This window comes from Phodopus roborovskii, unplaced genomic scaffold (genome assembly GCF_943737965.1).
Source record: "Phodopus roborovskii unplaced genomic scaffold, PHOROB, whole genome shotgun sequence".
In the NCBI taxonomy this organism is placed as follows: Eukaryota; Metazoa; Chordata; class Mammalia; order Rodentia; family Cricetidae; genus Phodopus; species Phodopus roborovskii.
In genome coordinates this window covers 8,842,802-8,869,949 of record NW_026125489.1, presented here as the reverse complement: position 1 = coordinate 8,869,949, position 27,148 = coordinate 8,842,802, and the positions used below count along the sequence as shown (strand labels likewise).

Below are 27,148 nucleotides of genomic sequence, written 5' to 3'. Positions count from 1 at the left end.
CCCCATTGGCTGCTTCTCCGCCCGCCATTCCTTCCCCGGCCGCCGGCAAGGGTGCGGGGCGGTGCCCTTGCTGGCGCTGGTTGGTCTAGTCGAGATGACGGTAAGGGCTGCCATTGGTCGTCAGGCGCCCAGAATGGGCGGGGCAAGGCCGGGGGCGGGGCCGGGCGGGCGGCGGGCAGTGCGCCGGCGCGTAGCCGGGGACGCCGGGGCCGGGATCTTGCTAGGGAACCGGCGTTGTCGCCCCGCACGCCCCGCCCCGCCCCTCCCGGGGCTCCGTCCCGTTAACTGTCGGCGGGGCCGGTGCGGCAGCGCAGCGCAGGGCGACATGCCGGTGCGCTTCAAGGTGAGCTCGGGGCGGCGGCTGGGGGAGAGGTGAGCGCGGTGCGCGCTTCGGCCTCCCCGAGGCTCCCGGCTCTGAGCTGGTGCCCCGGCCCGAGGATGCCCCGGCGCGGAGGGCCGGCTGGGGGAGTTCGATGGGGTCCCGGGGGCGTCAGGGGCGGAGGCGGAAGGTGGGGGGCACTTGACAGTGGGATGTGGGACACCTGTGGTCTCTCTGACGTTTGCAGTCAGCGACCCGAGAGAGAGAGACAGAGACAGAGACAGAGAGAGAATGCATGCATGTGTAACAGGACAGCGTGGCTGGGTATGCATCTTGCCTCGCTGTGCGTTTGTTTTAGGGGTTGCTCACATTTCCAGGTAGCTAGCTGTGTCTAGCACCCTTCCATGCATGCAACAGGTGGCCATAGTGTTGCAGAAATCACCACTGTTAATTCTTCAGGGCTTGTAGACCAGGGGTGGGGGGGGGGCGTGGGGGTAATTGCCTTTCTGCAGTTGCCTTTTATTAAAACGAACTAGGCGGAATCCAAAATATTGCGCACGTGGTGGGAAGTTAGGATGAATCTCTGATGGCGAGGACTTAGGTTTGTTACTACACTGTATCAGATGAGCTCACACTTTGGACGTAGAGAACCGGCTGAAGGGCAGGCAGCCTCTCTGAGAGTCAGACTCCTGCTTGGGTCTGCCTCAGGTGGTTGTGAGGATTAAAGGGCTACTTAGCCATGGCTGGGTAAATATTAGCCATCATTAAGGAGCTTATCTGGGTTTAATTATCATTCTCTGGCTGTTCAGCACTCTGGAGGTTGAGATTTATTTATTTTTTCCCTTCTTTCTGATGTTGGCTTTTAAAACACTGTTTATCACATGGCGCTGAAACTGTCCTTTGCATTACAGGGGCTGAGTGAATACCAGAGAAACTTTCTGTGGAAAAAGTCGTATTTGTCGGAGTCCTACAACCCGTCAGTGGGGCGCAAGTACTCATGGGCCGGACTTAGATCGGATCAGTTAGGTAAGTAGAACAAACCAGTAGCTATTATAGCCTGAATAAACCTTGGTTTATGTTTACAAGACAATTAAGATCCATTTGTCTTGGCTGACTCATTCATATAGTTGCCAAATATTTTTTGATGCTATACTGTGATCCCAAACTCCCTTATGTACAGAAAAAAAACCCTCAGTAAATAAGGCATTTCCGGTTGTATATAAAGTAGTATGATTGCAAATGGGTCGAAGAGTAGAGTTGAAGGGAATATGAAGGGAATACACTGAGATTTTTTTTTTTTTTTTTTTTTTTTTTTTTGGAGACAGGGTTTCTCTGTGGCTTTGGAGCCTGTCCTGGAACTGGCTGGCTGTGTAGACCAGGCTGGCCTCAAACTCACTGAGATCCACCTGCCTCTGCCTCCCAAGTGCTGGGATCGAAAGCATGCACCACCAACACCCGGCTGTGATTTGTCTTTCCTGAAAGGCTCCTCTGGGGATGTTTGAGCTGGAACCTGAAAGCGGAGAGGAGCCAGCATGGCAAAGGAGACTCCCAAAGTCTTGAGGAGCAGCTTGCCCAGGTTCAGTTAGTGTCAGGGGCATGACTTGAGCTTGTCTGTTTTGGCCGTGAGTTCAGAGCTATGGCCTTTTTTATTAGTATGCTTCTTCTCCAGACCTCAGAGAATTCGAGCCCTGGGTCAGGGTTCCTGAGAGTACAGAGAAAGGACGGACTGACTAAAGTAGCCGTTTCTCTCTCACTGGAATATAAGCTCTCTGAGGACAGCCCTTTTATCTCCTTGTTTGCCAGTAGGAATCCAGGGCTTTGGGGCACTTGATTCCCTGTTAAAATAACTTTTATGTTTTTATGCTTATATGCATGCCGGTACACATGTGTGTATATACATGCAGAGGCCAGGGAGCCATCCTGGGTGGCATTCCTCAGGAAGACCACCCACTTTATTTTGAGGCAAGGTCTCTCATTGGCCTGGAGCTCTCCAGTTAGATTAGGCTTACTGGCCAGAGAGCCCCAAGGGTCCACACCTGCCTCTACCTCTCCAGTGCTTGGTTTGTAAGAGGATGCTATCACACTCGCCATTTTTTTTTTTTTTTTTTTTTTTTTTTTGGCATGGAGTCTGGGGGTCAAACTCAGGTTCTCAGGCTTACAAGGCAATGCCAGTCCTAAAACTCACTTTCAAATGGATAAAATCAATCTGAATTTGAATATTCAATAACTATAACCTTGAGCAAATCAAACCTGCCAGTGGGCCTTAGGAAGCAAGGCCGCACAGGGTTGCTGGGTAGGGCTGAAGGCGGCATTGCTTGCTAAGGGCTTTGCGTACGTAGATCAGTACTTAGAGTCCTATAGATGGCCGGTGGGAGTGACTGATGTCTAAGTCCTCAAATGTTAGGCATTTGAAGCCAGGGAAAGGCATGGCTTACGGTGAGGGCACCAAGCTGGGAAGGCAGTAAAATAAGGGATGCCTTTAAATTAGGTTTGTAGTTCACTCTCAAGAGTCCTGTGCAGCATGAAGATTCTTAGCCCAGGGCCTGACTTCAGACGCCCGATTCTCAGGCAGCATGCTGGAAAACCTCTCTGCTCCTGTGTTCTGTAGTTTGGAGCATGTGTTAGATCAAGAATACAAAATGAACTGGTCTTGAAGGGTAGCCATCCCATCCAAGGCCAGAGGGGTTTGACTGCACACCGGAGGACCGGTTAGCTTGATTAATTGTCCCTTAGCATTGCTGAAGTCAGGTGCATCCAAGGGGCCAGTGATGAGAGCTGACCATGCTAGTGAAACCACTTCGGAGCAGGGGACGTTTAGGAGGAAGTAATGGCTTGGGAAGAGAGGCTCGTAGAACTTTGGGTTAGCGCAAGGGTTTCAGGCGCCTCAGAAATGGAAGCAGTAAGAAATGGGAGGAGACTAACAAGGGACATCGGGCTCGCCTAGGGCTGGCTGTCTGTCCTCAATACAGCGCAGCCCTCACTGCCGGGGCGTTTGCTGGAAGTGGGAGGGCAGGACAGCTGAGTAGAGACTGCCTCTTTGCCCAAAACCCCACCCGAAGCCCGACAGTGACCGTGATCTTCCAGGCTTTGTTGGGTTTTCATGCTCCCCATAGTAATTGGAGAGGCTGGAGGGATGGTTCTGAGGTTAAGAGCCCTGTCCCCTTGCAGAGGCCCCACATGGCACCCACACGAAGCTCACAACCACCTGGAACTCTAGTTCCAGAGGATCTGGCCCCTGAGGACACCAATCATGCATGCACTGTACATACACACAGGCAGGCGCACATAAAATAAGAATTAAAAAAAAAAAAAAAAAGAATTTAGGCGGCAGCAGAGTGTAGTTCCATGGCAGAGCACGTGCCTAACGTATGTGAGTCACTGAGCCTGAGCCTCCAAAATTAAGAAAATCCCATTAACCTTCCTCCTCTTTAATATTGATCTTTAATTTTTTTCTAAGCTTTTACAGATAGGCTGTATATTTCGGTGGAGTGTGTATATTTGCTTTAGAGCTGCCACCTCAGCTCAATTCAGGTTATAGGAGGCGTAATTTGCAAAGCCTCCCTCATTGGTGAATAGAGCCACTCTCTTGGAGAAAGTCTAACTGCATGCAAACGTGCCCCTTTCCCCTGCGGCTCTCCACACCTGAGCTGTGTGGGCATAATTGAGGAAGTGGGAATCTACTGCCTCTCCATCGTTATCTCCAGCCTTTGTGTGCCTGAGAGACAGCGTCCCTTAGGAGGGCCCGCGCTCCCTTGGCCCCTGTCTCCCTCGCCCTGAGTTCTTGTGCTGTGTCAGTGATCCACGGGTATCGGTAGCATCGGGCTGCTTGAGATGCGTTCCTGTCTCTGCATCATGGAAGCAGGACCTCCGGAGGCTGCAGAGAATAGAAACACGGTGGCAGATAGGGCAGTGCCAAGCACTCAGGATCTAGAAACCGCTCTCCTGCTCATCCCTCCCCTGTGAGATGTCTCTGCGAGCCTGTCCACTGACGCCTTCCCAGTTCAGGGAAGCCCATGAGCCTGGGACCCTCCCCCCTTCAGTGGCAGAGCAGCTCAGAGAGAGGTTTGGGGGTGAGTGGTGGGTTTACCTCCTGTCAGCTTCTCTGGGGCCTCCCCTTCTGCTCTCCTTAGGTGGAGCAGCACACCTTCTGTTTAAAAAGTGGCCGGAACTAGGGCTTTAGCTCGGCGCTGTTGCAGACCCCACCCGCCCCAGTAAAAGGCTAAGGTCTGGTTTGGCTTCTGCTCCTGCTGGGCAGTGATGTAGGGAAATCGTATCTTAGCTCTCTCTTGTTGAAGGGTCACTCTTGAATCCTCAGGAAATGAAGGTGAAGGAGAGCCAGGATCTAGCACAGTGACATCTCATCCTGTCCATCTTGTCTGCTGTGCATAGGAGCAGCTTTGTGAAAAGCTCCGAATCTCACAGCCCAGGGCATATTGTTCTAAGTAGCACAGGAAAGTAACCGGAGACGGGACAGCGGGTTCCCTGGCGTGCCAGCCGTCTCTCCTTGTGATGCCCACGACTTGTGTGAGGAGAGCTTGGACACTGTGACCTCAGTGTTCACTTTTAATACTACTTTAAAGCAGAATCAATGTTTGATGTTGAAAACTGTCCCTAATTTTGAAGTTCTGCAATCTGGACGAATGTGTTTGTGTGTGTGTGTGTGTGTGTGTGTGTGTGTGTGTATGTGTGTGTGTGTGTGTGTGTTATTTTTTAACATAGAGAGCGAGCGAGCACATGGGCACCACAGGGCATGTGTGGAAGTCACGGGACAGCTTTTTGCCGTGTGGGTCCTGGGGATTGAACTCAGGTTGCCAGGCTTGGTGGCAGGCACCATCTTTCTCTCTCTCAACTGAATTTTAATTAAACTTTTATTAAAAGTTCTTCCTGACTGTGAACTTTGGTAGCAGCTACTTTTATGTGCTATGTTTTGTAGGGATCACAAAAGAGCCAAGTTTTATTTCAAAAAGAAGGGTCCCCTACCATGACCCTCAGATTTCCAAATCCCTGGAGTGGAACGGAGCCATCACAGAGAATGATATGGTTGTCCCACCAGAACCCCAGACCCTCCAAACACCAAAACCACAAGAGACAGAGCAAAAAGAAGATGCGAACCAGGAAAGGACTCTCTCACTAGAGGCTTCCAGGGTTCCCAAGAGAACTCGATCTCATTCTGCAGACTCCAGAGTCGAAGGGGCTTCAGATGCTGCGGAAAAGCATCAGGATGTAACAAGAAACCATGCGCCGGACCATGAAGAAGTGGGGTTGGAAGCTTCCAGCAAACCTCTTGCAGAGAGTGTAGACCCCAGGGTAGGTCTCATCATTTCAATACTACTACACCCTGTATTACGTTTTTTTCTTGTTACTGCTTTCTTGTCTGGTATCTCTGGTCTAGATGCCAGCAGGCTGCTGGAAGTTACTAACAATGGCTCTATTCTTAATACTCTGTATTTGGTACTGGTTGTACTAAGACGAGCCTGCCCTGGACGAACAGTCCTCCTCTGGATTTTATTCTCCAGAGACTTAGCACCTGAGGCCTAGGGGATGAGGTCAAGGGGAGGCAGGAGGGAGGCGGCTGTCTCTGGCTGGGATGCTCAGCTGACTTCTCTTATCCACATCGCATTTGTTAGTGTGTACCAGCAGGGGAACAGACAGATTCTCGGTTGACAGGAGGAAAAAGGAAGGAGCCTTCTGGCTGGCTCTCAAAGCTCTTGCAGCTCTGTCCTCTTAAGTCCCAGCTGGCCTGCGGCCTGCCCGACAGGCACAAAGCAGAGGCTGCAGCGGTGTGACCGGGAGACTCCCTCTCCCGCATTGCATTCTTCAGGCTGTTGCTCTTCCCTCGCTCCCTTCAGCCACTGACTGGACCCCGGAGCCTCTTAGGAGTGCTGGCGGAGACTCTGGGACTTGTTGAGAAAGCCAGGGGACGTAGCGGGAACCATGGGAGGTGATGTGTGAGCTTGGTGGGCAGAGGGCAGGGTGGCCAGAGAAGCGTGTGGATAGGGCAAGGTGCCTGGAGCTTTTCTTTTTTGATGATAGATTTAATTGTGAATGACTGGGAGGAAGGAACTATGCAATACTGTTTATTAGGTGCATACTAGTTCCTTGACACTATTATTAAGAAAGGAATTTTAAATATTTTGGCAGTTTAAAAGTGATAGTTCCTTGACACTATTATTAAGAAAGGAATTTTAAATATTTCGGCAGTTTAGAAGTGCTTATTTAGAAGTTAAAAGTTTGCTATACTGTATGCATATAGCTGGCAATGCTGTAAGGCACAGTTAAACTTAAGGGGATATGTTTCATGTTACATGCTTTGTAGCACACTTACAAGTTTGTGGAACAAATTTTAATAACTGACTGGGTTTTCCCCTCCCCACAGCAGTTGGATAGGCATCTTCGTAAGAAAGCTGGATTGACCGTTGTCCCCTCACACAATGCCTTGAGAAATTCTGAATACCAGAGGCAGTTTGTTTGGAAGACCTGTAAGGAGACTGCCCCCGTGTTTGCAGCCAATCAGGTAGTTTGGTGGCTGTGGTATGTTTCTGACAGTTCTAACCTGATTTAGTAACACAGACTCATGTGGGACTGAGCTGAGGGAAAGTTGGAACTGACCCAGGCCTGTTCTAGGTTCTGGGATACAGGAGGAGAGTTTTGCTGGACACACTCTCCCTTGTGACGTGTAATAATATCACATAATATTTATATAATGAACTGTTCTGGGCTACAGATGAGCCCAATGGAAACATTGGGGAATGGCAAGTGTTCACATGGCAAAAGGTCTTTTTAGTTTATTTTTTAAATCATTAAATTGGCTATATTCTAAACTGTTGTTTATTTGACCAATGGTTCTGATTGGTATGTATTTTTAAGAAAGGTAACTGCTTCGGATTGTTAATAACTGGCAAAGTAACGCTCAGTATGATCATTCCCTTGAATCAGCTGAACGTGACAGCGGTCTAGTAGAGCTGTATTTGTCTGTCATTATATTTAGATTAGATTAGGTTTCTTTATATTCTTGTGCAATGTTTGCATCTTACTAGCTTGCTAACAAACATTCTGCTAACTGCTGCTGTCTTCTGGAGAGGTCTTAGCCTCTGAATTCCTGAACTCCAGAAAATCCATGACAGCTTCGTCTTTTGTTCTGATCTTTGCGTTTTTCTGTCTAAGTCTGTGTGCCTTCACATGTCTGGATTCATTTGCCTGTATTTCAGTGCTCGTTGTATAGCCTGTACTTCCTACACACTAAGACAGAGCAGGGCAGTAACGTCTGCAATCTCACACTGACATCTGCATTCCACTGATCATGTAAACCGTGGCATCTCCCTTTAGTTGTATGTTTTGGGATCATGTGAGGTGTAACAAAGGGGGAAGTGTTCTCTTTTTAGGACATAATACATAGGATCAGTGTTTCCTCTGCTTGCTTGCTTGCATGCAAGTGTTAGTAGGTAGTAAGTGTTCCCCTCCCCCCCCCAAAAAAATCTGTGACTTGAAAATTGTGTTTCCTTCTTGTAGAGCTATGAGCTAGAGCTGACTGAAATCAAAGATTTCTTCACAGATTTTACATGCCAGCGAAAGCATTTTGCAGAAATGTGTTTTTATAGGGTCAGAAGCACAAGGCAGAATAAACTGCCAGTGGTGTGTTCAGTGGTGAAGCCATTGCTTTCATTAGCGAGGGTCTCAAAGCTCTTCTGTGGGAAGAAAATGCTCGTTGTAAGTTCAGAGTGCATTGGCTTTGGGACCTGGAGGAGCTCACTGATAAGCTTTCAGTCCCTCTGAAGGAGCCATCTGCTTTTAGTCAGGTACCTCTCTTAATAAGATCGTCATGTTACTATTGAAAGAACCTGTGTCTGGATCGGGTCTATACGACCTGTCTCACCTGGGAACCTTCCGGGATCTCATTGCCATGGGTAGTAATATACCAGCACATAGAAACCGTACTGAAAATTGTGAATGAAAGACAGCATTTAAAAGGGAAATATAGTACTTCTTGGATGTTCTCTCTTGCCTTAAGTAAAAGGCTAAATCTAAGCAAGCAAAGGGCAAGGGAAAAATAAAATCCCAGATTGAGCAAATCAGGCACTGTTTTATGTTGTTTCAGAGAAAGCAGAATTCTAACAAGGAGAAACATAATTTGTAGAGCTGACAACAGTTACTTTAATAAAGCTAATTTCTGTTCATATTATGAAAATTTGCTTATTTTGTTATCTCACTATTAACTAGTGGAAGGAAGAGGGGAACTCTGGGAAGAGAAAATTCAGACAAGGAGTACAGTTTATTATTTTTGTTTAAGTAACATTTTGATTGTAATTTGACTGTTTATTCAGAACATAGTAACAATATGGACATTTGACCTTTGCCTACTAATGCCATGTGTGAAACGGAATTGCAGTCTTGCAGTCATATACAATTTTGCTTTTTTGTGTACTATAACTTTTTTGTGTGTGTGAGTTTTTCAAAGAGCAATTAAATACCTAAGTTCTGTGTCACTTAATCAACCAGCCAAAAGCTGAACTTTTTCTTTTGTTGTTTGAAGGTTTTTCGTAATAAGAGCCAAATTATCCCACAATTCAAAGACAATGCAGTCATCCACGAGACTGAATACAAGCGGAATTTCAAAGGCTTATCTCCAGTGAAGGAACCAAAGTTAAGAGAGGGTTTGAAGGGAAACAGTGATCTTGAGGCATTGTCTCCAGAGAAGAAGGTATCTGCTAACTCCTAACCTATTAAAGGGCTCACACTCCTCACAGTCTCCTGTTACCTACCCGCCTTCCCTTTCTTTCTTTAGCTAGCATTAACTCACTTGTTCATTAAATGCCAGATGTGCGTTGCCTACTTTCGTGGAGCCAGGTCCCATGTAGGTACTGAGAGGACAGCACATAGACACAGCAAGGCTCAGCAGTGCTTAGGCTTCTGGGACAAAGATACATAAGTAACTAAAATTAATACAGCTTGACCATACTTAGCAGTGCGCAGGTAAGTCTCCATGTCTGATGTCAAACGCTCGGGCCTGCAGTCACCTGAGCTGCTGGGCAGCAGGAATGATGGGAACATGCATTTTAAAGTAATAGCTGTTAAATGTAACACACATTTACTTTAAGACAAACTTTTTATTATGCTGAATTATAGTTAGTATAATTCATGTCATTTATTTCAGTGACTATGAGTACCTAGGTTTATGTGTGAACTTACAGGTATTCCAAGCTATGGCATCAGGATAAAATCATTGCAGATTATAGGAAAATGAATATAAAAGTTTTTTAGTCTCCTATACTGATAGGAACCTATACTGATAAAAACCACCTGATACTATGTGGTTTTTAAAAGTAGAAAGTGTATGACTAAACTATACCTGTATGTGTGTTTGTGGGTACAAATGCTTGCACACATGCACATACATGTACTTATGTACACACATGCACACACACACACACAGAGGTGCACACAGTACATGTACTTTCTTTTGACCTATGACATTCTTGGGGGTGGAAAGTGTTATTCTTTAAATCACCGTGGTAAGTTAATTAGCAAAACTTCAATTACTGTAATACTAGAATATAAATTTAAGGACTGATTCAAAATCTCTGTTCAATATGTAGTAGCATTGCTTAGTATTTAGATGGCAGTTGTTAATCTTTAAATTATAAACAAAACAAAACAAAAAACCCAACAAAACCCTAGTCAGGGATCTAAACTCATTGGTTTCAAAACTTGTTGATTCATGTTTTCTTTAGTAGCTAAAGCCTCTAAAAGCAAAGATGTAATAGGATCTCCAAGCCTACCTTCATAACATCTGTGTTTTTACTTTAATGTCTGACATCTCTAAGCATGAAAGCTTAAATTATTTCCATTTCACTATAACAAGGCAGACGAGCCTTTAAAATTAGAAGTAGACATGGCATCGGAAGACTCAGACCAGCCTAAAATGAAGCTTGCTCCGTGGCGACACCAAAGGCTTGGGTATGTATTTTATAAGGAGACGGTCATTTTTGGGTGGTCAACATGCTAAAATACTCACTTCCATTCTGTCTCTCTTAGCAAGGTGAATTCTGAATATAGAGCAAAATTTCTGAGCCCAGCCCAGTATTTATACAAAGCTGGAGCTTGGACACGCATGAAGGAGAATGTGCCAAACCCGGTGAGTGTGCAATTTCTCATTTTCCTCTTCCAGCGTACCCATCGGCTTCACAGTGAGCTTCAGCCACAGTTTAAAGATGAGGGCACAACAGTAGCGCTGCGAATCCCAGCATCTTAGAATTGTAGGGAGTGATTGACAGCTTACCATTTGTTCTCTCTCGTTATACCAATGGCTTCCTGAGAGATTGATATTATCAAAGTCATTTTTTTTTTTTAACCGTCAGATATCTGATAGCTTTAATCAGTTCATTTTACATGAATTGATTTGTTTCTCATGACATTCAGCCCTCCAGTCTCTCAGCTGAAGGTCATTGTCCAATCAGTAATGTATCCCATAGTAAGGCCACTGCCGGTTTGCTCCATGGCAGCATGTAGGAAAAGGTGGATGCAGCTGAGCTCGTTCAGTTTCAAGTTCTTCTCTGGGGTGTCCTGACATAGGGCAGGAACTGGGGATCTAAAGAGAGGCCGGAGGAAAGGGAAGTTATTCCCTAGGGCGGGGGGGGCAGTGGGGCTTCTAGTGGAATGTTTAGATTATTAAATAATTAGTACCGCAAAACTGTATCCTGACAGTTTTCAACCTTTCCCATATGCACAAGCTAAATGAAAACATGTTCTGGTTGGATTGTGTAATAGACATTCTTTCCCATCCATCTTTCCTATGAGGATACCCTGGGATGTGGTGGATGTGTGTGTGTGTGGGGGGGGGGGGCGGGCACTGTGTGTGTTTAGCTCAGTGCTGAAGACCATGGCTGGCAACTGTGTCATTAGCTTCTGGGGTCAGGTGTTGTCGGCCCCTTCGGGCTGCTGCTGCTTTGAGCTGGCCCCTCCCAGACAAGTGTGCTGCCACACCTGCTCAGCATTCTGTTTCAGACGGTGTCTGGGTTTTTCCTACTGCAGCTACTCTCAGAACTGTCTACCTGGGCCTCGCTCAGGCTGCCAGTCAGCCCAGTCAGGGCGCCAGCTCCCATTTCACCTGGGCCACTTGTCTGTTCGTTCTGGTTAATCAAATAAAAAGCATGAGCGCCAAAAGCCTGCAGACCCCGAGCTCTTGGAGGGCTTATTAGTGTCTTGACAAAGGGCATAGCGGGGGAGCGGGCAGGACAGGGGAGTGGGCAGGGCAGGAGACGGCGCGGCTGCTGAGGGCTGGTGCACAGGGCTTGAAGACATGAGAAGGTCTGCGCTAGAAGGGCTGTTGGCCAGTGTGTGGCTCCTTTAAACTAAGGGGAGTTGGTACTTAGGCCTCAACTCTGATGTGTCGTGGATTGAGAGGACTGTAGAGAGGGTGCAGTCCAGGAGAAGTTCCTTCTATTGCCCTGACGGAAGAGAACGCTGTGTTGTGATTTGAGATCTGTTTGCTTGGTTTTTACCTAATCGTTATCGTGATGCTGTATCCTTTTGGTGGTTGTATTAATTGCTACCGGAAGCTTTACGTACGTAAATTAGGAGTGAAGTTTGCTTCAACCTCTTTTATCAAAGAACTGGAACTTAAATTGGTGGCTGAAAAGAATGACAGGTCTCCACGAAATCAGTGAGCCGCTTTTACTACCCAACTTGGACATTTAATGTGGGCCATGTTTTGCCAAAACACTAGCCTTTGTTTCTGGACCTCTATTTGTGGCATGCGATTGATAACGGTGTGCCTGAATATCAAGTACTCCGTCCGGTCTGCTTTGGTGTGTGTGCTATGTATGCACTGTGCGTACAGGGTGGGCGCTGTGCACGTGGAGACCGGGGGTTGGTGTCACCCCTACCCTACTTTCTGAGACTGCATCTCCCACCGAACTCCGAGCTCTCTGATGGGCTAGACTGGCTGCCGAGGAGCTCCCAGGGTCCTCCCCCTCCCCCGCCCAGGGCTGGAATTATACTGGGATAAGTGGGCAAGCATGCTAACCGCTGAGCCATGGCTCCAGCTCCAAGTCCTGACATTAACTCACCTTTTGGCTCATGATCTTCTAGTTCAGGTGCAGCCTTCTTTCAGTGTTTGAAATGTTGCGCTTTTGGAGTCCATTTTTAGCAAAACTTGTGGAATGCTTATTCATCGAGTACGTGTGTAGTTGGTTCTGAATGCGGTTGTCTTCGGTGTCTGAGCAATGTTGTCATTGCACTACTGTGTTCTAATGTTCTTATTAATAGCGGAATCTGTTTTAAGGCCATTTGTTCTTGGTTTTTGGAAAAGGGTCTGACGTTGGATTCACAGCAATCCGCCTGCCTCAGTTGCTCTCATATAAGCATTCATTACAGGCCTGTGTCATGATGGCTGGCTGGCATGTTAATCTTTCTGGCTGGTTATTGATTTGACTTTTGAGGACACTTAGGCCTTTGATTCTGGATAAAGATCCACATTTGAGAGTTCTTATAATTCAACAGATGCTGTTAGAACCATCTATAAGATACTCCTCATTGGGGGGGAGGGTCACAATTTTTGAGAAAAAAATTATTTCCTTTCAGTTTTTCTGAGTGTAATTTGTTTTGCATGTAAACTTTAAATGATTTAGTTCAATTTGGGAAAAATAATTCAGTAATGAAAACATTCTACCTGCAGTGTTTAGATTGTGTGTGTGTGTGTGTGTGTGTGTGTGTGTGTGTGTGTGTGAGTGAGTGGGTGTGTGGAGGCTAGAAGAGGGTGTTGTATACCCTGAAACTGGAGTTATAAGTGGCTGTAACCCACTTGATGTGGGTTCTTGGAACTGAACTCTGATAACATACAAGAGCAGAGGATGCTTTTAACCTCTGAGCATCTCTGTACCCAATGCTTAAAATATTTATATCCTGTCACTGGGTGGCATTACTTTATTGATTGTTTAGTTGGGAATACTTTATTCCTGTCTTTTATAGTGGTCCCGGCCATTGGTCTTAGGGGTTATTTCTGGAGCCCATACTCAATTTTCCTCCCCTTGCCCATAGAACGTCTTATCTGAGAGATGCTGGCCTCTTCAGTTTTCATCTTAGTTTAGGATTATAGACATATAAATGTAAAACTGAAATGTTAGCACTGGTTTTATTAGGAAGGAGGACTGTGAAAGCTTTGGTTTTTCTATATCTTCAGCAAATAGAACTGAATGGTTATACTGAATTTCCATAAAGTGTCTACTCCATTCTTTCCAAATAATTGGTATCAAAAATGGGTCATTGTATGCCAAGGGCTCTCCCTCCAGCCTCTTGTGCATGAAGCAGCTCAGAGCTTTGGCGTCAATAGGATGTAGCCTCCTCGGCCGCTCTCTTTCTCACTGCTCAACTTCCAAGGCTGTGCTGGTCAGAGTCCCCATCCTTCAGTTTATACCTCAGGTGTTTATTGGGACGCAGACTGTGCCAGTGTTAGGGTGTTCACGTAGGTACAGGCCTGCTTTTGTGGTCATTGTGAGCCCCTTGAGCCTGAGAGTCCCTTGGCTCTGGTCTCTCTTTGCTCAGTCCACGCGCTGGACACTTGCAGAATTCCTGCTTCAACGCTGCCGTGGCCCTCCCTGCCTCGCTCACAGGTTCATGGAGAGAGACTCTGAGGACACACAGGAAGTGATCCCAGGGCTTGAAGCTGCTATGTAGGCATTGAAACATTTGATATAAGGGCACTTGTATCAGGCACCTCATAACAGGTTTCCTAGTCATTCAGAGTGCCCCTCCAGTCACTCAGCACATTTATGCTAGACGTCTTAGTTCTGGCACTGAAGCAAAAACTGCTGCTCCCGATCTCCCTTGAAGCGTAGGAGGTAGCGCAGGAGACAGCGCTGATAGGCGAGCATAGCTCATTTTTGTCAGTGAAGGGAAATAGGGTTTCATGTTATCCCCAGGACATTTTCTTATGTCTGCATGAGAGCGGTCTGCGGCGATTGTGTGGTCTCCCATGCTACGGTAGATAGGTGCTCTCCGTGATGGCTCTTCCCTAGACCTGCGATGCTCTAAGGAGTTGGGGTGGTTTTCCCAGTTGCGTCTACATCGCAGTGTTCACTGTGCGTTTCTCTGTCTTTAAGTGAAATCGGCAGTCCTAGTGCCCAGTACCCCAGTGGCACAAGTCTTCTCCTCTGGTATAAATGGGGAAGGGCTCGCTGCCAGCCCTGACAGCCTGAATGTGGTTCTGGCGTCCCACGTGGCAGAGAGCTGACGCCCTAAGGTCAGCTGTCCTCTGACCTACACACACACACTCACACATACTCACACACACACACTCACTCACACTCACACACTCACACACTCACTCACACACACTCACACTCACACACACTCACACTCACACACACTCACACATACTCACACACACACACTCACTCACACTCACACACTAACACACACTCACACTCACACATACTCACACACTCACTCTCACACACTCTCACACACTCATACTCTCACACACACACTCACACTCACACATACTCACACACTCTCACACACTCACACTCACACACTCACTCAACACACTCACACACTCACACACTCACTCACTCACACACTCACACACTCACTCACACACTCACACACTCACACTCACTCACACACACTCACACACTCACACATACTCACACACACTCTCACACACTCATACTCTCACACTCACACACTCACTCACACTCACACACTCTCACACTCACACTCACACACACTCACACACACTCACACACTAACACACACTCACACTCACACATACTCACACACACACTCTCACACACTCATACTCTCACACTCACACACTCACTCACACTCACACTCTCACACATTCACACACTCACACACTCTCACACACTCATACTCTCACTCACACTCACACTCACACACTAACACACACTCACTCACACACACTCTCACACACACTCTACTAGTACTACTACTACTACTACTACTAAAGAATGAGGCGGTGATAATTCATAGAGCAGTTTTTCTTCCCATGAAGGTTAAAAGATGATGCTGTTAACGGTCATGCCCAGAATAAATTGTTAAGGGATACAGGATTTTACAGAAATTTGGGAGTTATGTGTTTAAAAATACAGAATTATTAGTGGTAATGAAGGTTGTTAAATATAGTAAACAAGATTTTTAAAGCTGAATTTTAGCGAGTCAGCTTCTTGTGTTGTGGTTTCTACACTGCACGTTTGCATTTAGAGCAGCCAGCAGGTGGCAGCATGGTGTAGAGATGAAAGGGTCGCAAATGGGTAGTTGGGTTCCTTTTCGTAGGAAAGTGTGCTGTCTGCAGATTAGGGAATGCCAAGGGTTCTATAGTTCAACATAGTGTTTTAAAAATATCTTGTTATCTTGCTGAATATATAGCCATTGTATTTGGTAGAGATTTCTATTCAATTCTATATTTAGTTAGTTCTTTTTTTGAAGTTGCAGTTTTGCTGACTCCAAGGGAGCCTGAGGGATTTGGAGAGGGAATCTCACAACTTTCAGTGGATCTTCTATCATAGGAACAGCTGTGTACAAAGTTGGAGGAGTAAGCCAGAGACGGGGTGGGGGGTGGGGGGAGAGAGCTAGGAATAGTAATTAATTACCTGTCATTAACACTATCACAGCCAGAGATGGGGAGCTAGGAATAGCAATCAATTACCTGCTACAACACCATCATAGCCAAGCAAGAGTGTGGCTGATCTTTGAGACAGTATTAAGATGTCTTTGTTACTGAGTTAAATATTACTAAGAATACAAGAAATATTGATTGACAAGTTTATATATATTTAGAAGGAGGGATAATAAGGTACAGCATCTCATTGATTCCCATTAGTACTCATTTATGGCATTAAATCTGTCATTAAGTATGTCTCTGTATTCCTCCCCTAGGGTTCTCTAAATGCCATGTGGTATGCAGAGGTTGGTTGCTTTTGAGTTCTTAAAAACTATAATAATGCATAGAATACTTGAATACTTTATTTCATTTGCAATAAGAAGTATGTGTCAATATTTTTCTTAGCTGCCACAAATGCCCCCTTGCCTGCTGAAGTAAAGTAACTGCATTGTGCTCAGGCTTAATTACCCTCACTCCTGCCTAAATGCATAGTCTGAAGCGTGTACGTGGCTGCTGTTTGCCTTTGTCTCTCGTTGGACGTGGGCTGTATTAGTGCATGTCTTTGAAATGTCCTTGCGGGTGTTTGTAAAGGAGCACTGACAGCAGCGGATGCTGTCTGTCTGTCTGTCTTTCTGGTGTAGGTTAAGGAGCTCAGAGAGAAGGCTCAGTCTTACAGGAAGCGAGTTCAGGGAACGCACTTCTCTCGGGACCATCTGAACCAGATCCTGTCAGATAGCAACGGCTGCTGGGACGTCTCCTCAACCACGAGCTCGGAAGGGATCCTCAGCAGTAGCATCCGCGCACTGGATCTTGCCGGGTGAGGTATTCTTTGTGGGTGGCGAGAAGAGTGTGTTGTAGCTTATGTGCATTATAGAATGATGTCGTCGGGAAAGTGACCTGGTTGCCCACAGTCAGTCTTCTAGTCAGTAGGCCTCTTACTTACTATTGAAAACTTACTCTGTGACAAACACTGCTATTATATGTGCTCTTTGTGTTTCTGTATAAATAATCCATGATTAGGGAAGGTGAAATTTTGCAATATTCTTTGTAGCAACCACAAAACTAGAATGACTATAGATTAGATGTAAAAAGAATTTGAGAAGTTAAAAAAAAAAAGCAAACATAAAAACACATGAGAATATAAGCTCATGGTTATATCCATATCATTCATGAATACACAATTTAACTGCTTGTAAGAGAAATTGCATGTTGATGTGTAGCAAATAAAATAGTTTTACATTAGAGCATGCAATTGTAGTTCCATATACCCAGTTCATCTATAAATTCTATTATGTGACCCTGCTTTAAAAGCTCAGAAGATACTGTCTTTAATAATGTTTTAGAAAGATGAATCTAAAATACGAAAAATTGAATCTCCATACTTGTTCACATGTATAATTGAGTTTGTGTGAGGTTATGAATTAGTTAGGACAAATTAGCCAAGTTGGGATGTTAGTCTTTTTTGCCTTGGGGGTAAATAGTGGATGACTTTGTTATCAGAAGTACAAGCGTGTACGTGAGACAGGAGGTAAACATGTTAGCTTTTGGAGACACAGACGTAACTTTCACTGATTGTATTCCACACTAGCTTCAGTATCTTGAACAAGACCATCCATGTGGAAAACCGCTGAAGGAAAGTGATGAACTCACTAAACCAGTATAAACTAAAGCGCTCAGACGTACAATAAAACTGTCTTTGTTATACAGCCATCTTACAGGCCACAAGACTCCCCAGAAACATCCTCCTACCAAACTAGAAGAACAAAAAGTTGCCGTGGGAGAGAAGCTCCCAAAAAATACCACCAGGGAGCTGGCCCTGCCCGAGGCGGCCACCATGCCTGTCAGGAGGAAGCTGGCTTGGGATGCGGAGGACGCCAGTGAAGACACACAGGACCAGCCCATGGGAGACGGGGCCGAGGAAAGGGGAGAAGACAGGCAGATCTCAGTGGGCGAGCTCGAGAAACTGGGCACACAGGACAAGTCTAAGGCAGACAGAGTCAAAGAAGGGTGAGGCTCAAACGTCTCAGCATATGGAACATTCTAGTACATGACTAATGTGTATTTGCAACTGCAGCCTTATGACTAATAAAGAGGAGGTTTTTGCTTTGAGGCAGCGCAGTAGGCACTGTCCCGTGGCAGAGTGTCATGCTCTGCACTGACTCCTGCAGCCCCACCCCCAGCCCCACCGGTGCTGCTGGAGTCCTGAGGGGGCCTAGATTGCTCTCACTACCATCCTGGTTTGGGGAGGACTTTCCAGATTTGTAACGTGTCTGAAAGAACGGCTTCATGAGGCAAACCGGCCTTCACTGATATCCGACGTTCCTGTCAAGGAGAAGCTGCCCTTTTGTAGTATTTTGACAATGTTTTCTGGAAGAGCTCCTAGCAGTGGTTGTGTGGGTAGACAGCTTGGGGGGGGGGAGCTCTCCCTCTTGCTGCTGATGGTCCGTGTTGGCTGTAGTCAAACCCTTTATTCGTTTGTGGGTGTTGCAGCTACTGTGGAACTCCGGGCTGACTAAAGGGAAGACATCAGAGCTATGGATTGCTGATTTACAGTGATCGTTCCTCCCTTCTGGTCCTCAGTTCCTTTAACTACAAACAGATTAAAAGTTTTTAAAAGGGTGTTGGGGGCGCACACCTTTAATCGCAGCACTTGGCGGGAGGCAGAGGCAGGAGGATCTCTGTGAGTTCGAGGCCAGCCTGGTCTACAGAGCGAGTGCCAGGACAGGCTCCAAAACTGCAGAGAAGCCCTGTCTCAAAAAACCAAACAACAAAAAAAGAATTTTTAAAAGGATTGTTTTTAAGGCAGGGACATCCCCATTTAGGCTGGCTTGGAACTCATGACTCTCTTGTACTATCCCCCTAAACACCGGGCTTACAGGCAGGTGTCATCACAGGATCCCTGAATAGGAATCTGACTTTTTTTTTTTTCAAAAACAAGGTAGACTTCTTTTAGACAGTTTATGCTTTATTACTTTGCCACATAACGGTGATGATATAGCTTTGATCATATTTTTGGAAGAGAGGCTTCCTAATAGATCGTTTGACTTCTTAGGTCGGAGTTCTCTTCTGTTTCCTCAGCAAAGGGGGGAAGGCTTCCTACTCCAAAGCTCAGAGAACTTGGCATCCAGAGGACTCACCACGATCTCACGACTCCAGCTATTGGTAACAGTCAGACCCTGCCATCCATAGCCTGCCTGTTTAGAATGTAGCTTAGTGTGATTGACACGTGGTTTCTGTGGGATTTTCCAGGTGGAGCGGTCTTAGTGTCGCCATCTAAAGTGAAGCCTTCAGCTCCAGAGCAGAGGAAGAGAGCATCCTCCCAGGATGGTTTAGACTCTCTGAAGAAGGACCGTACTAAGGTAGACACCCTGTTTCAGAGGAGGAAAACCTCTCTTCGTGGGTTCGCATGGTCTCCTGTAATGAATGACACGTAGGCTGAGACCTCCAAAAACCCTGCCTGCTGTACGTAGAAATATTACCGCCAACTTTTGGCAATGCAAGGCAAAGGTCCTGGAATTTATTGACGTATTTATTTGGCCTTGATGTTGTGTTGCTGTCGATAGGCTTTCACACGTCATCGGGAAGGAAAGAAGAGAAACACAATCAGTTGTCTGGGAGTTGTGTGCCAACCATGTTCCAGGCACCGCTTAGCACTGGAGATAAGACTAGACAAAAGTCCCAGGGATCATTGAGTTTACCGTCCGGTGCAGAGCGGAACCACAGGCTGGGCGTGAAGGTATCACACAGATAGGCGTCAGTGCTAGGGAGGACTGAGGCAGGGGGATGAGTAGGAAGTGGTCCAGGAGGTCCTCACTGACAGGGTGGGGTTGGAGCAGAGCCCGGAGAAGGTGGAGGGCTGAGCATATCAGAGAAGATGAAGGACAGAGTGAGAAGTCTCCGAGGCGCCCGCTCCGTTGAATACCCGTGCTCTTGTGACCGGGGCGGAGAACAGCCTGGGTTCTGAGACCGAAGCTGTGCTGAGCTGTGTGGGCTCTGCAGGTCACAGGAAAGGCGCATGCGATACTTTCAGTGAGCTGCGAGGTGGGAAGTGGAGGGAGGGCAGGGGAGTGACTGTCCGATGTCGACTGTCCCAGAGTCACTGCGGCCATTGCGTCGAGAATGCACAGTGGGGCCTGAAGGCTTGTGAACGTAGTTAGTCACTAGACCCAGGAGACGCGATGGTGGTGACCGGGACTGTGGGATGTGGTGTGGGAGGGAGAGGAGAATCAAGGAGCAAGAGGAACGATGGATAGCAAAGGCTATGTCAGAAAATAGCAAGAGTTCTCTTTAGGACATGTTATATCTGAGAAGTTTACGAGCTGTAAATATAATATGCATGCATATGTGTTATGTATCACATATGCAATATATATGTGTATATATATACACACACATATACGTGTGTGTGTGTGTGTGTGTGTGTGTGTGTGTGTGTGTGTGCGTGTGTAGGTATAAAAACAGGTATTTGAAGACTTGGGTGACGGAGGGAGTAGGTATTGACAGAGAAGAGTAGGTGTGGACATGTCTGAGCCCCAGGATTTTGATGTTACAAAGTTGAGAAGTAACCAGCACAAAACAACCGTGAGATAGTGATAGTCACCAGTGTCCTGGAGGTAGAGAAATGGGCAGTCAAAGGGCTTGGGGCCGCATCTCGGAAGTGGAGTGTTCATCTAGCATGCATGGGATCCTGGTTCAATCCCCAGCACTGCCAGTGAATGAATGAATGTTTATTCTGGCCTGGAGGGATGGCTCAGTGATTCAGTGCTGGCTGCTCTTCCGGAGGGCCTGGATTTGGTTCCTAGCACCACGGCCCCAGGCACAAAGCTCACCCATCCCTCAGAGGTCACTTGTTTAATTTCCAGACTTCTTCCTACTGGCACAGGGCGTGGCAAGGGTCATGGTGTGGGAAGCCACTGAACTATTTGGTAGTCCCTCTGCCACTGAGGGGCACACTCCTCTTTGAAATAGTTTCCCCGAGTTTTGTGTATCTCTAGTGGAAGCAAGCGCTGACTGTGACTCCCTGAAAGGAACAATGTCTCAGTCCAGAAAGGAGACATTGGTGTCTGGAGCATTTGGGGGCATAGGTAGGAGTGGAGGACAGTCCGGGAAGCTGTGTCGTGCTGGGCTGGATAAGGGAGAGAGGACCGAGCGGCGTGGGGTTCCTGTCGCTCCAGCAGGACTGAGGGGTTATCGATGATGAGTTGTTTTGGAGAGGAATCACCATGTGCCAGGCACTGACCTGACATCTGGGGACACAACTTTGTGGCTCTGTGGAACTTCCCTTTTCACTGGGGGACAGCAGGTGACCTCCGAGGGGTGGGGGAGGCTTGGTGGCTGGGTACGTGGGGTGGGGTGGGAGGTACTTGCGGCAGATCCAGGGAGGGACGTGCTCTGGCAGAGACTGGCAGGGTGTTCCCAAGCAGAACAGAGTGTCACGTTGTTCTCTCCCGGGGCTGAGTTGTTGAGCTTCTTTTCTCTTTACTCACATTACTAACTACATACAAAATGACATACAGCATTAAAGAAGACACAGTTGCAAAGCTTATGTTGTGTCTTTGTGGGCTCTCAGAAAGAGTGCGCTTCATTAAGTCTGTAGAAGGTTCCTGTCTTTTCTATATCTGTGTTTAACTAATTTTTACAATTTGGCAAGTGAATAGTTAGTACTTAGGTGCTTTCATTTTGTGATTTGTAACTCTGGTGAGGTAGAATGTTGACTACTCACATCTGTGTGAGTGACGTGTATGTGACTGTGACATCTGAATGACGCAGGCCTCCTGCTTCTAAGGGGACAGTTGTGTGGCGTGGTGAAAAGTGTCCTGTCAGCAGGTCTGTCTCTCTGTGCTGATGCTCTGCGCAAAGCTTCCTCTCCGTGGACCCTCTGTTCCCCCCCCCCCCCCCCCGTTTCTCCCGTGACGTGTGACTGTCCGCATTCCTTTATTGTTGTCATCTAGAAAGGGAGCCACCATGCTGTGTCTCTCCTGACTTCTCCTGCTGCTGGCATCAAGACGGTCGATCCCCTGCCTCTGCGGGAAGATTGTGACGCCAATGTCCTCACATTTGCTGAGGCCACTCTTCCAGTTTCGAAAGTTCCGGAACATCAGACAAACAGCCCTGGGCAGCCTCCTGCTCCGTGTGTCCCACCTTACTGGCACCCTTCCAGCAGGATCCAAGGCTGCCTGCGAGACCCTGAATTTCAGCACAACGGTGAGAATCCGGCTTTAATTCTTGTCTTTAGAATAAGAGTGTTTACTGGAAGAAAAGTGCCAGAAGGAGGGCTGCACACTGACAAAACCCTAGTTTTTTTGGTGGTTTGCCTTCTTTTTAGTAATTTACAACGGGCCCCTCTTCCTTCCCTCCTCCTCCCTCCCTGCCTCTTTCCCCTCTTTCTCTTTCCCCTCCTAACTTTTTCTTTCCTTTTAGCTGGGCCTCACGAGTAGCCCAGGCTAACCGGCTGATCTGTGAAGGGCAGGTGACTTTTGTGGGTACTGGGCTGTGCTGCTCTGCCCAGCTTCACCTTCCCTGTTATGAGGTGAAAGGTGTCTCCCATGTCTTCACCAAGGCCCACATGGAGGCCAGCTAGATGCCACTAGCGCCTCTCCCTCAGGCAGGCAACAAAAGTGGTCTCTAGACATGGCCTAGTGTCTAGACATGGCCTGGAGTCCAGACATGGCCTGGTGTCTAGACATGGCCTGGAGTCTAGACATGGCCTAGAGTCTAGACATGGCCTGGTGTCTAGACATGGCCGGTGTCTAGACATGGCCTGGTATCTAGAGATGGCCTGGTGTCTAGACATGGCCTGGAGTCTAGACATGGCCTAGAGTCTAGACATGGCCTGGTCTCTAGACATGGCCTGGAGTCTAGATATGGCCTGGTCTCTAGACATGGCCTGGAGTCTAGACATGGCCTGGTGGCACTTGGATCTGGTTTCCCTTGTGTTTTGTTAGGCACGGTTCTGCTGTTTGCCTTCCTGGAGCTGTTGTGTGGTGCCTGCTTCTTCCTGGTGGCTTTGGGATACTTTACAATGATGGCATCTTGAAGTGGGTGGCTCCCCATTCATTTCATTAGTACCCGTAGCCTGGCCAGTTCTTCCAGAAGTTTTCTGAAATAGTGATTTCTTCCTTTTCTCTGCTGCTCTGCAGCTCCTGTTCTTTAGACAGAGAACAGATGGCCACTGTAGCTGATGATTAGGGCATGTGGCCAGTGTGGCTGATGATTAGGGCATGTGGCCACCGTGGTGCTGATCAACCTTTAGAGACAGGTCTTTAGTCCACTCTTGGGAGATGCAGTAATCCAGCTGTTAAATTGAAAGAAGTTTGATTTTGTGATTTAGCTGTTTCTCCTCTCTTAACCCCCTTCATCCCAGCCCCTACATCACCCAGGATGGACAAGCAGACATGGCCACTGCCTCTTAGTTTCTCTACTCTGCCCACTTAAGACTGCTGCCTTCTTGGGAAATTCCATACTTCGCTCTTCCTTTTCTTTCTATTCTCCTAACACGGTGGCTGTTTCCTTGTCTTCCATTTTTATTTTTTTCTGTGGGCTTCTGCTATCTCCCTAAATGTGTTTATTGAGTTTGTCATCTCAATAGAAACCTCCTCTGTTTCTTTGAAGTTACATGAATATCATGGAGAAGGATTTTAGGAGCGTATTCATAGTTTATGTACCTGCTAGAGTCACCCAGTGGCCCTCTGATGTAGTCTCTATCACTACACAAAGTTAATTGATAAGTATGGTTCTAGAACAGTGGGTCTCCACCTGTGAGTCAAGACCCTTTGGGGTCAAGTGACCTTTGCACAGGGCTCACACATCAGACATCTTGCAAATCAGATATTTACATCGCAGTTACTAACTGTAAAATTATAGTTATGAAGTAGCAGTGAAATGCTTTTAGGATTGGGCTCAGTGCAGTGTGAGGAACTGTATCAAAGGGCCACAGTGTTAAGAGCGTTGAGACTCGATGCTGCGGAGCCTGGAAAGTGCATGGTGGGAGGGGCTAGCACCTGGTGAAGGTCTCCTGGCTGCTTCATTTCCTGGCAGAAAGGCAAGAGACAGAGGAGCAGACCCTTCCCATGATGCCTTAGGCCACACCTTTTAGAGGTCTCGTCTCCTAATGCCATCTCAACAGCACAGTTTCGCCTTGGATTTTGGAGGGGACAGATGTTCAGATGATTCCACTAATATGTGATGTCTCTGCCCTTTTTTTCTTTAAGTGGTAAAACCGAAGATGAACAATTTGCAGTTACCTCCACATGAAGCCTTTAATGATGAAGGTATTTTAATACTTAAGATACACATCAGCTCTTTCGTACGGTGGTTTGTAGTGTGGTGATCTTACATTTGACTATCAGACTGCAGAGTACCTCTATAGCTTTTCTACGTTAGGTCTTTGAGACCTTATGATGGGGTGAAATTAGTTCCATTTTACACTCTTACATGGAAGTTGTGTGGGGCTGTGTGCTAAGGTGTCCTTGCCCAGCAATCCTGTGCCTCTCCTCAGCAGAAGTGTGGCTGCCTGCTTCCATCTGTCTGTCTCAGACATTTGGCCTGGTGTTAGTGCATATATTTTTTTTTCAAATACCTACATATTCTCCCCATTTTTCATCTCTAAAAATACATGTAATCAGTGAGAACGGACCCTTTTTCATCCTGTGTAGTCTTCAGGAGGAGTTTGGAAATCTTGAGGTGAACATTTAAACTGACTATTGTCCCATCCCAAGAGGCATGGCTGTAACATGTAAAATGCCAGTAAGTTCCTGAAGGCATTAACTTTTGAGTTGGAAAATAAATTTGAACTTAATGCTCTTTACACTGTAAGAATATTAGGAGGGTTTTCTCTTTTAGCAAGTTTGCATCTCTGTTCAGTGAACACAACTTGCTTTACTTTGAAAGACAAATCTGGCTACCTTGACTCTAGCTCTTACTTTTGTTGGTGCATAAGTGTTTATAAATATGCGATGGATATCCCCAGAATGAGGGATTTCAGTGCCTAGAAAGAGTAGCTTATTGGAAACAATTTTTTCTACATTAATATCACGTAAAGTATTCAACTTACTGTTCTTGATAATGTGTGTGAGCATGTGCAGATGTATACAGGTACTCTTGAGGCCAGAGGCATGACCGTCCCCTGGGGTTGGTGTAGCAGGAGGATGTGAGCTGCCCGATGGTGGATGTTAGGAATTGAACTCAGGACCTCTGGAAGAGCAGTGTGTGCTCTTAGCCTCTGAGTCATCTCCAGCATTTTGCTTCCTTAGTTGAAAACCTTTTTGCTCCAAATGGTTGGAAACTAGGATTAGACATCTAGTTTGGAAACTAGGATTAGACATCTCAAGATGAGTTGTCTCCCGATAATCCTGAAAGCATAAGCTGTGGTTAATTAATGATGTTAATGGATTCCAATGATGTAAAGGGGTTCTGGCCACACTGGCGTGTCTGACTTCTGCTAAACTCAGAAAATGGCCATGAACTATGATGACTTAAACTCTTGGTTTACCAGATCCCTTCCTGGTAGATCCAGCATTGCCATTGATTCGATGGCTTTGATTTTTCTGTTACTATACATTATTGTTCTGTGGAGATTTCCACGGGGAATGTAAATCCTGGGTTTTCTCATTACAGATGCAGACAGACTATCTGAGATCTCTGCCCGCTCTGCGGCTTCCAGTCTCCGGGCTTTTCAGACTCTAGCCCGAGCTCAGAGAAGAAAGGAGAATTTCTGGGGCAAAACATAAACCCGCTCGCCCCTCTTATGTAGAGATGCACTGGATCATCTTCCCTTTGCTGGCTGTGTTAAGGTTTGTCGAGGTGTTTGGTTTTCTCCTGACAGTTGCACCTTAAATTAGAGTTTTAGTAGCTCGTCTCACCCAGAAACTTTTAATGCAGGTGTGTCTAAATTGAACTCTGAGAATTCCTTTGTCCTTCTCTAAATACGAAGACACAGTCTATCTTTTGTATCAGGGGTCGGGAATGGCTGGTAGAATGTCGTCTGTCCACAGAATATTCTAAAGGATGCAATGAGGTCAGAATTAAGATCTCCCAGATTATATCCCCTCTCAGATCGGTTCTAGGCATTTCCATAGCCATAGCTGTCATAAAAGGAACCTCCTTCGACTTTTGCTTTAATGCCTTTATTAGCACCTTCTGTACCCAGTGGCAGCGTCAAGGGAATTGTACTTTGAAAAATCCAGCTGTGTATATATTTTTCTTATTTATGTAACACAATTTTCTGAGAGAATGTTTATTTTTGATCTTTTTCTGTATTCTATTTGTACAATAACTGGCATACATTTGAATAATGTCTAGATTTTGAGAAATTATTTGTGTAATGGAGAATTAAAACTTTGTAGACCTTGGAAAATGAAAATTAAGTGTGCTTGGCTTCTCCAAAGGGTTATCCTGTGGAACAAATGCCTTCTAGAAGCATTATACTAGAATTGGTTAATCAGAAATTGTGCTACGTCTGCAGCTATCACTGCAGAATCTGAATCTGCAGGGTTGTTTGGTTTGGTTTGGTTTTGTTTTTGCACAATTAATTACTAGGTTTTAAAAAGGAGATTCATTAAAAAAATTTCACATCAACCTCATGATTCTGTTTTTCACTTCTAGGATGCATTTAACAGTTGTTTACAAATCAGGGTAAATTTAAGTTTCTAATAAGAATGGGTTTTATAAATATGTTACACACATCTCTACAGTAGGGTATGTAAAATACTTGTTATGGTTTGGGGATTTTTTTTTTTTTTTTTTTCTTATCAAGAGAGGCTCTCTCTAGTTTCTAAGGCTGGCCTCAAACTTATGACCCTCTTGTGTAAGCTTCCTGAGTGTTGGAATTACAGGCATGGGCCATCTTGCGGTGACTTCTCCCAGGTGTCCTGGCTTGGAAGTTTGGAGCCCATTTGATAGCACTGTTGGAGATGGGGCCAGCTGAAGGAATTAGCTCACTAGGGGTGTTCCTTTGAAGAGTGTGTTTTGTCCCCAGGTGTCAGCCTTATGCTGACCTATGCAGATCTGTCTGGGATCTGAATGAAGAAGGAGGCTGATTCAGTCTAAGGCAGATAACTTCATTTCACTGTGCTCGTCTACATGGATGTAACAAAGAAAGCGATGATCCAAGGAAGGTTGAGTTCAGAAAAACACAATCAGAACACGTCAATAAATGCCAGTAAGCACATACCAAATATTAACAGAGCAGCCCTGTCCCAGGATAGAGC

At 46.2% G+C, this 27,148-nt stretch overlaps 1 protein-coding gene across 3 annotated transcripts; it reads left to right on the top strand.

Annotated features, from left to right (window-relative positions):
- The first annotated feature begins 279 nt into the window (after positions 1–279).
- On the top strand, positions 280–26,325 carry Mdm1 (Mdm1 nuclear protein). Of its 3 annotated transcripts, none has more exons than XM_051176187.1 (15): positions 280–343; positions 1,231–1,345; positions 5,496–5,626; positions 6,696–6,833; positions 8,850–9,017; positions 10,179–10,273; positions 10,352–10,451; positions 16,217–16,246; positions 16,583–16,758; positions 17,649–17,948; positions 18,994–19,103; positions 19,191–19,300; positions 21,893–22,145; positions 24,152–24,211; positions 25,557–26,325. In XM_051176187.1, exons 1-15 carry the CDS (start codon positions 326–328, stop codon positions 25,667–25,669), a joined length of 1,917 nt encoding a protein of 638 aa, XP_051032144.1. In that variant the 5' UTR covers positions 280–325; the 3' UTR covers positions 25,670–26,325. The 3 variants fall into 3 exon arrangements, with proteins under 3 accessions (XP_051032144.1, XP_051032142.1, XP_051032143.1); XM_051176185.1 differs by having other exon boundaries at positions 5,253–5,626; XM_051176186.1 differs by lacking the exon at positions 16,217–16,246 and having other exon boundaries at positions 5,253–5,626.
- Positions 26,326–27,148: the final 823 nt, after the last annotated feature.

Excerpts from the sequence above, each read along its gene's own strand:
- Mdm1 (XM_051176185.1), top strand. Across the intron at positions 5,627-6,695 it reads CAGAGAGTGTAGACCCCAGG|CAGTTGGATAGGCATCTTCG; the intron begins GTAGGTCTCATC and ends CCCTCCCCACAG. Across the intron at positions 17,949-18,993 it reads GCAGACAGAGTCAAAGAAGG|GTCGGAGTTCTCTTCTGTTT; the intron begins GTGAGGCTCAAA and ends TTGACTTCTTAG.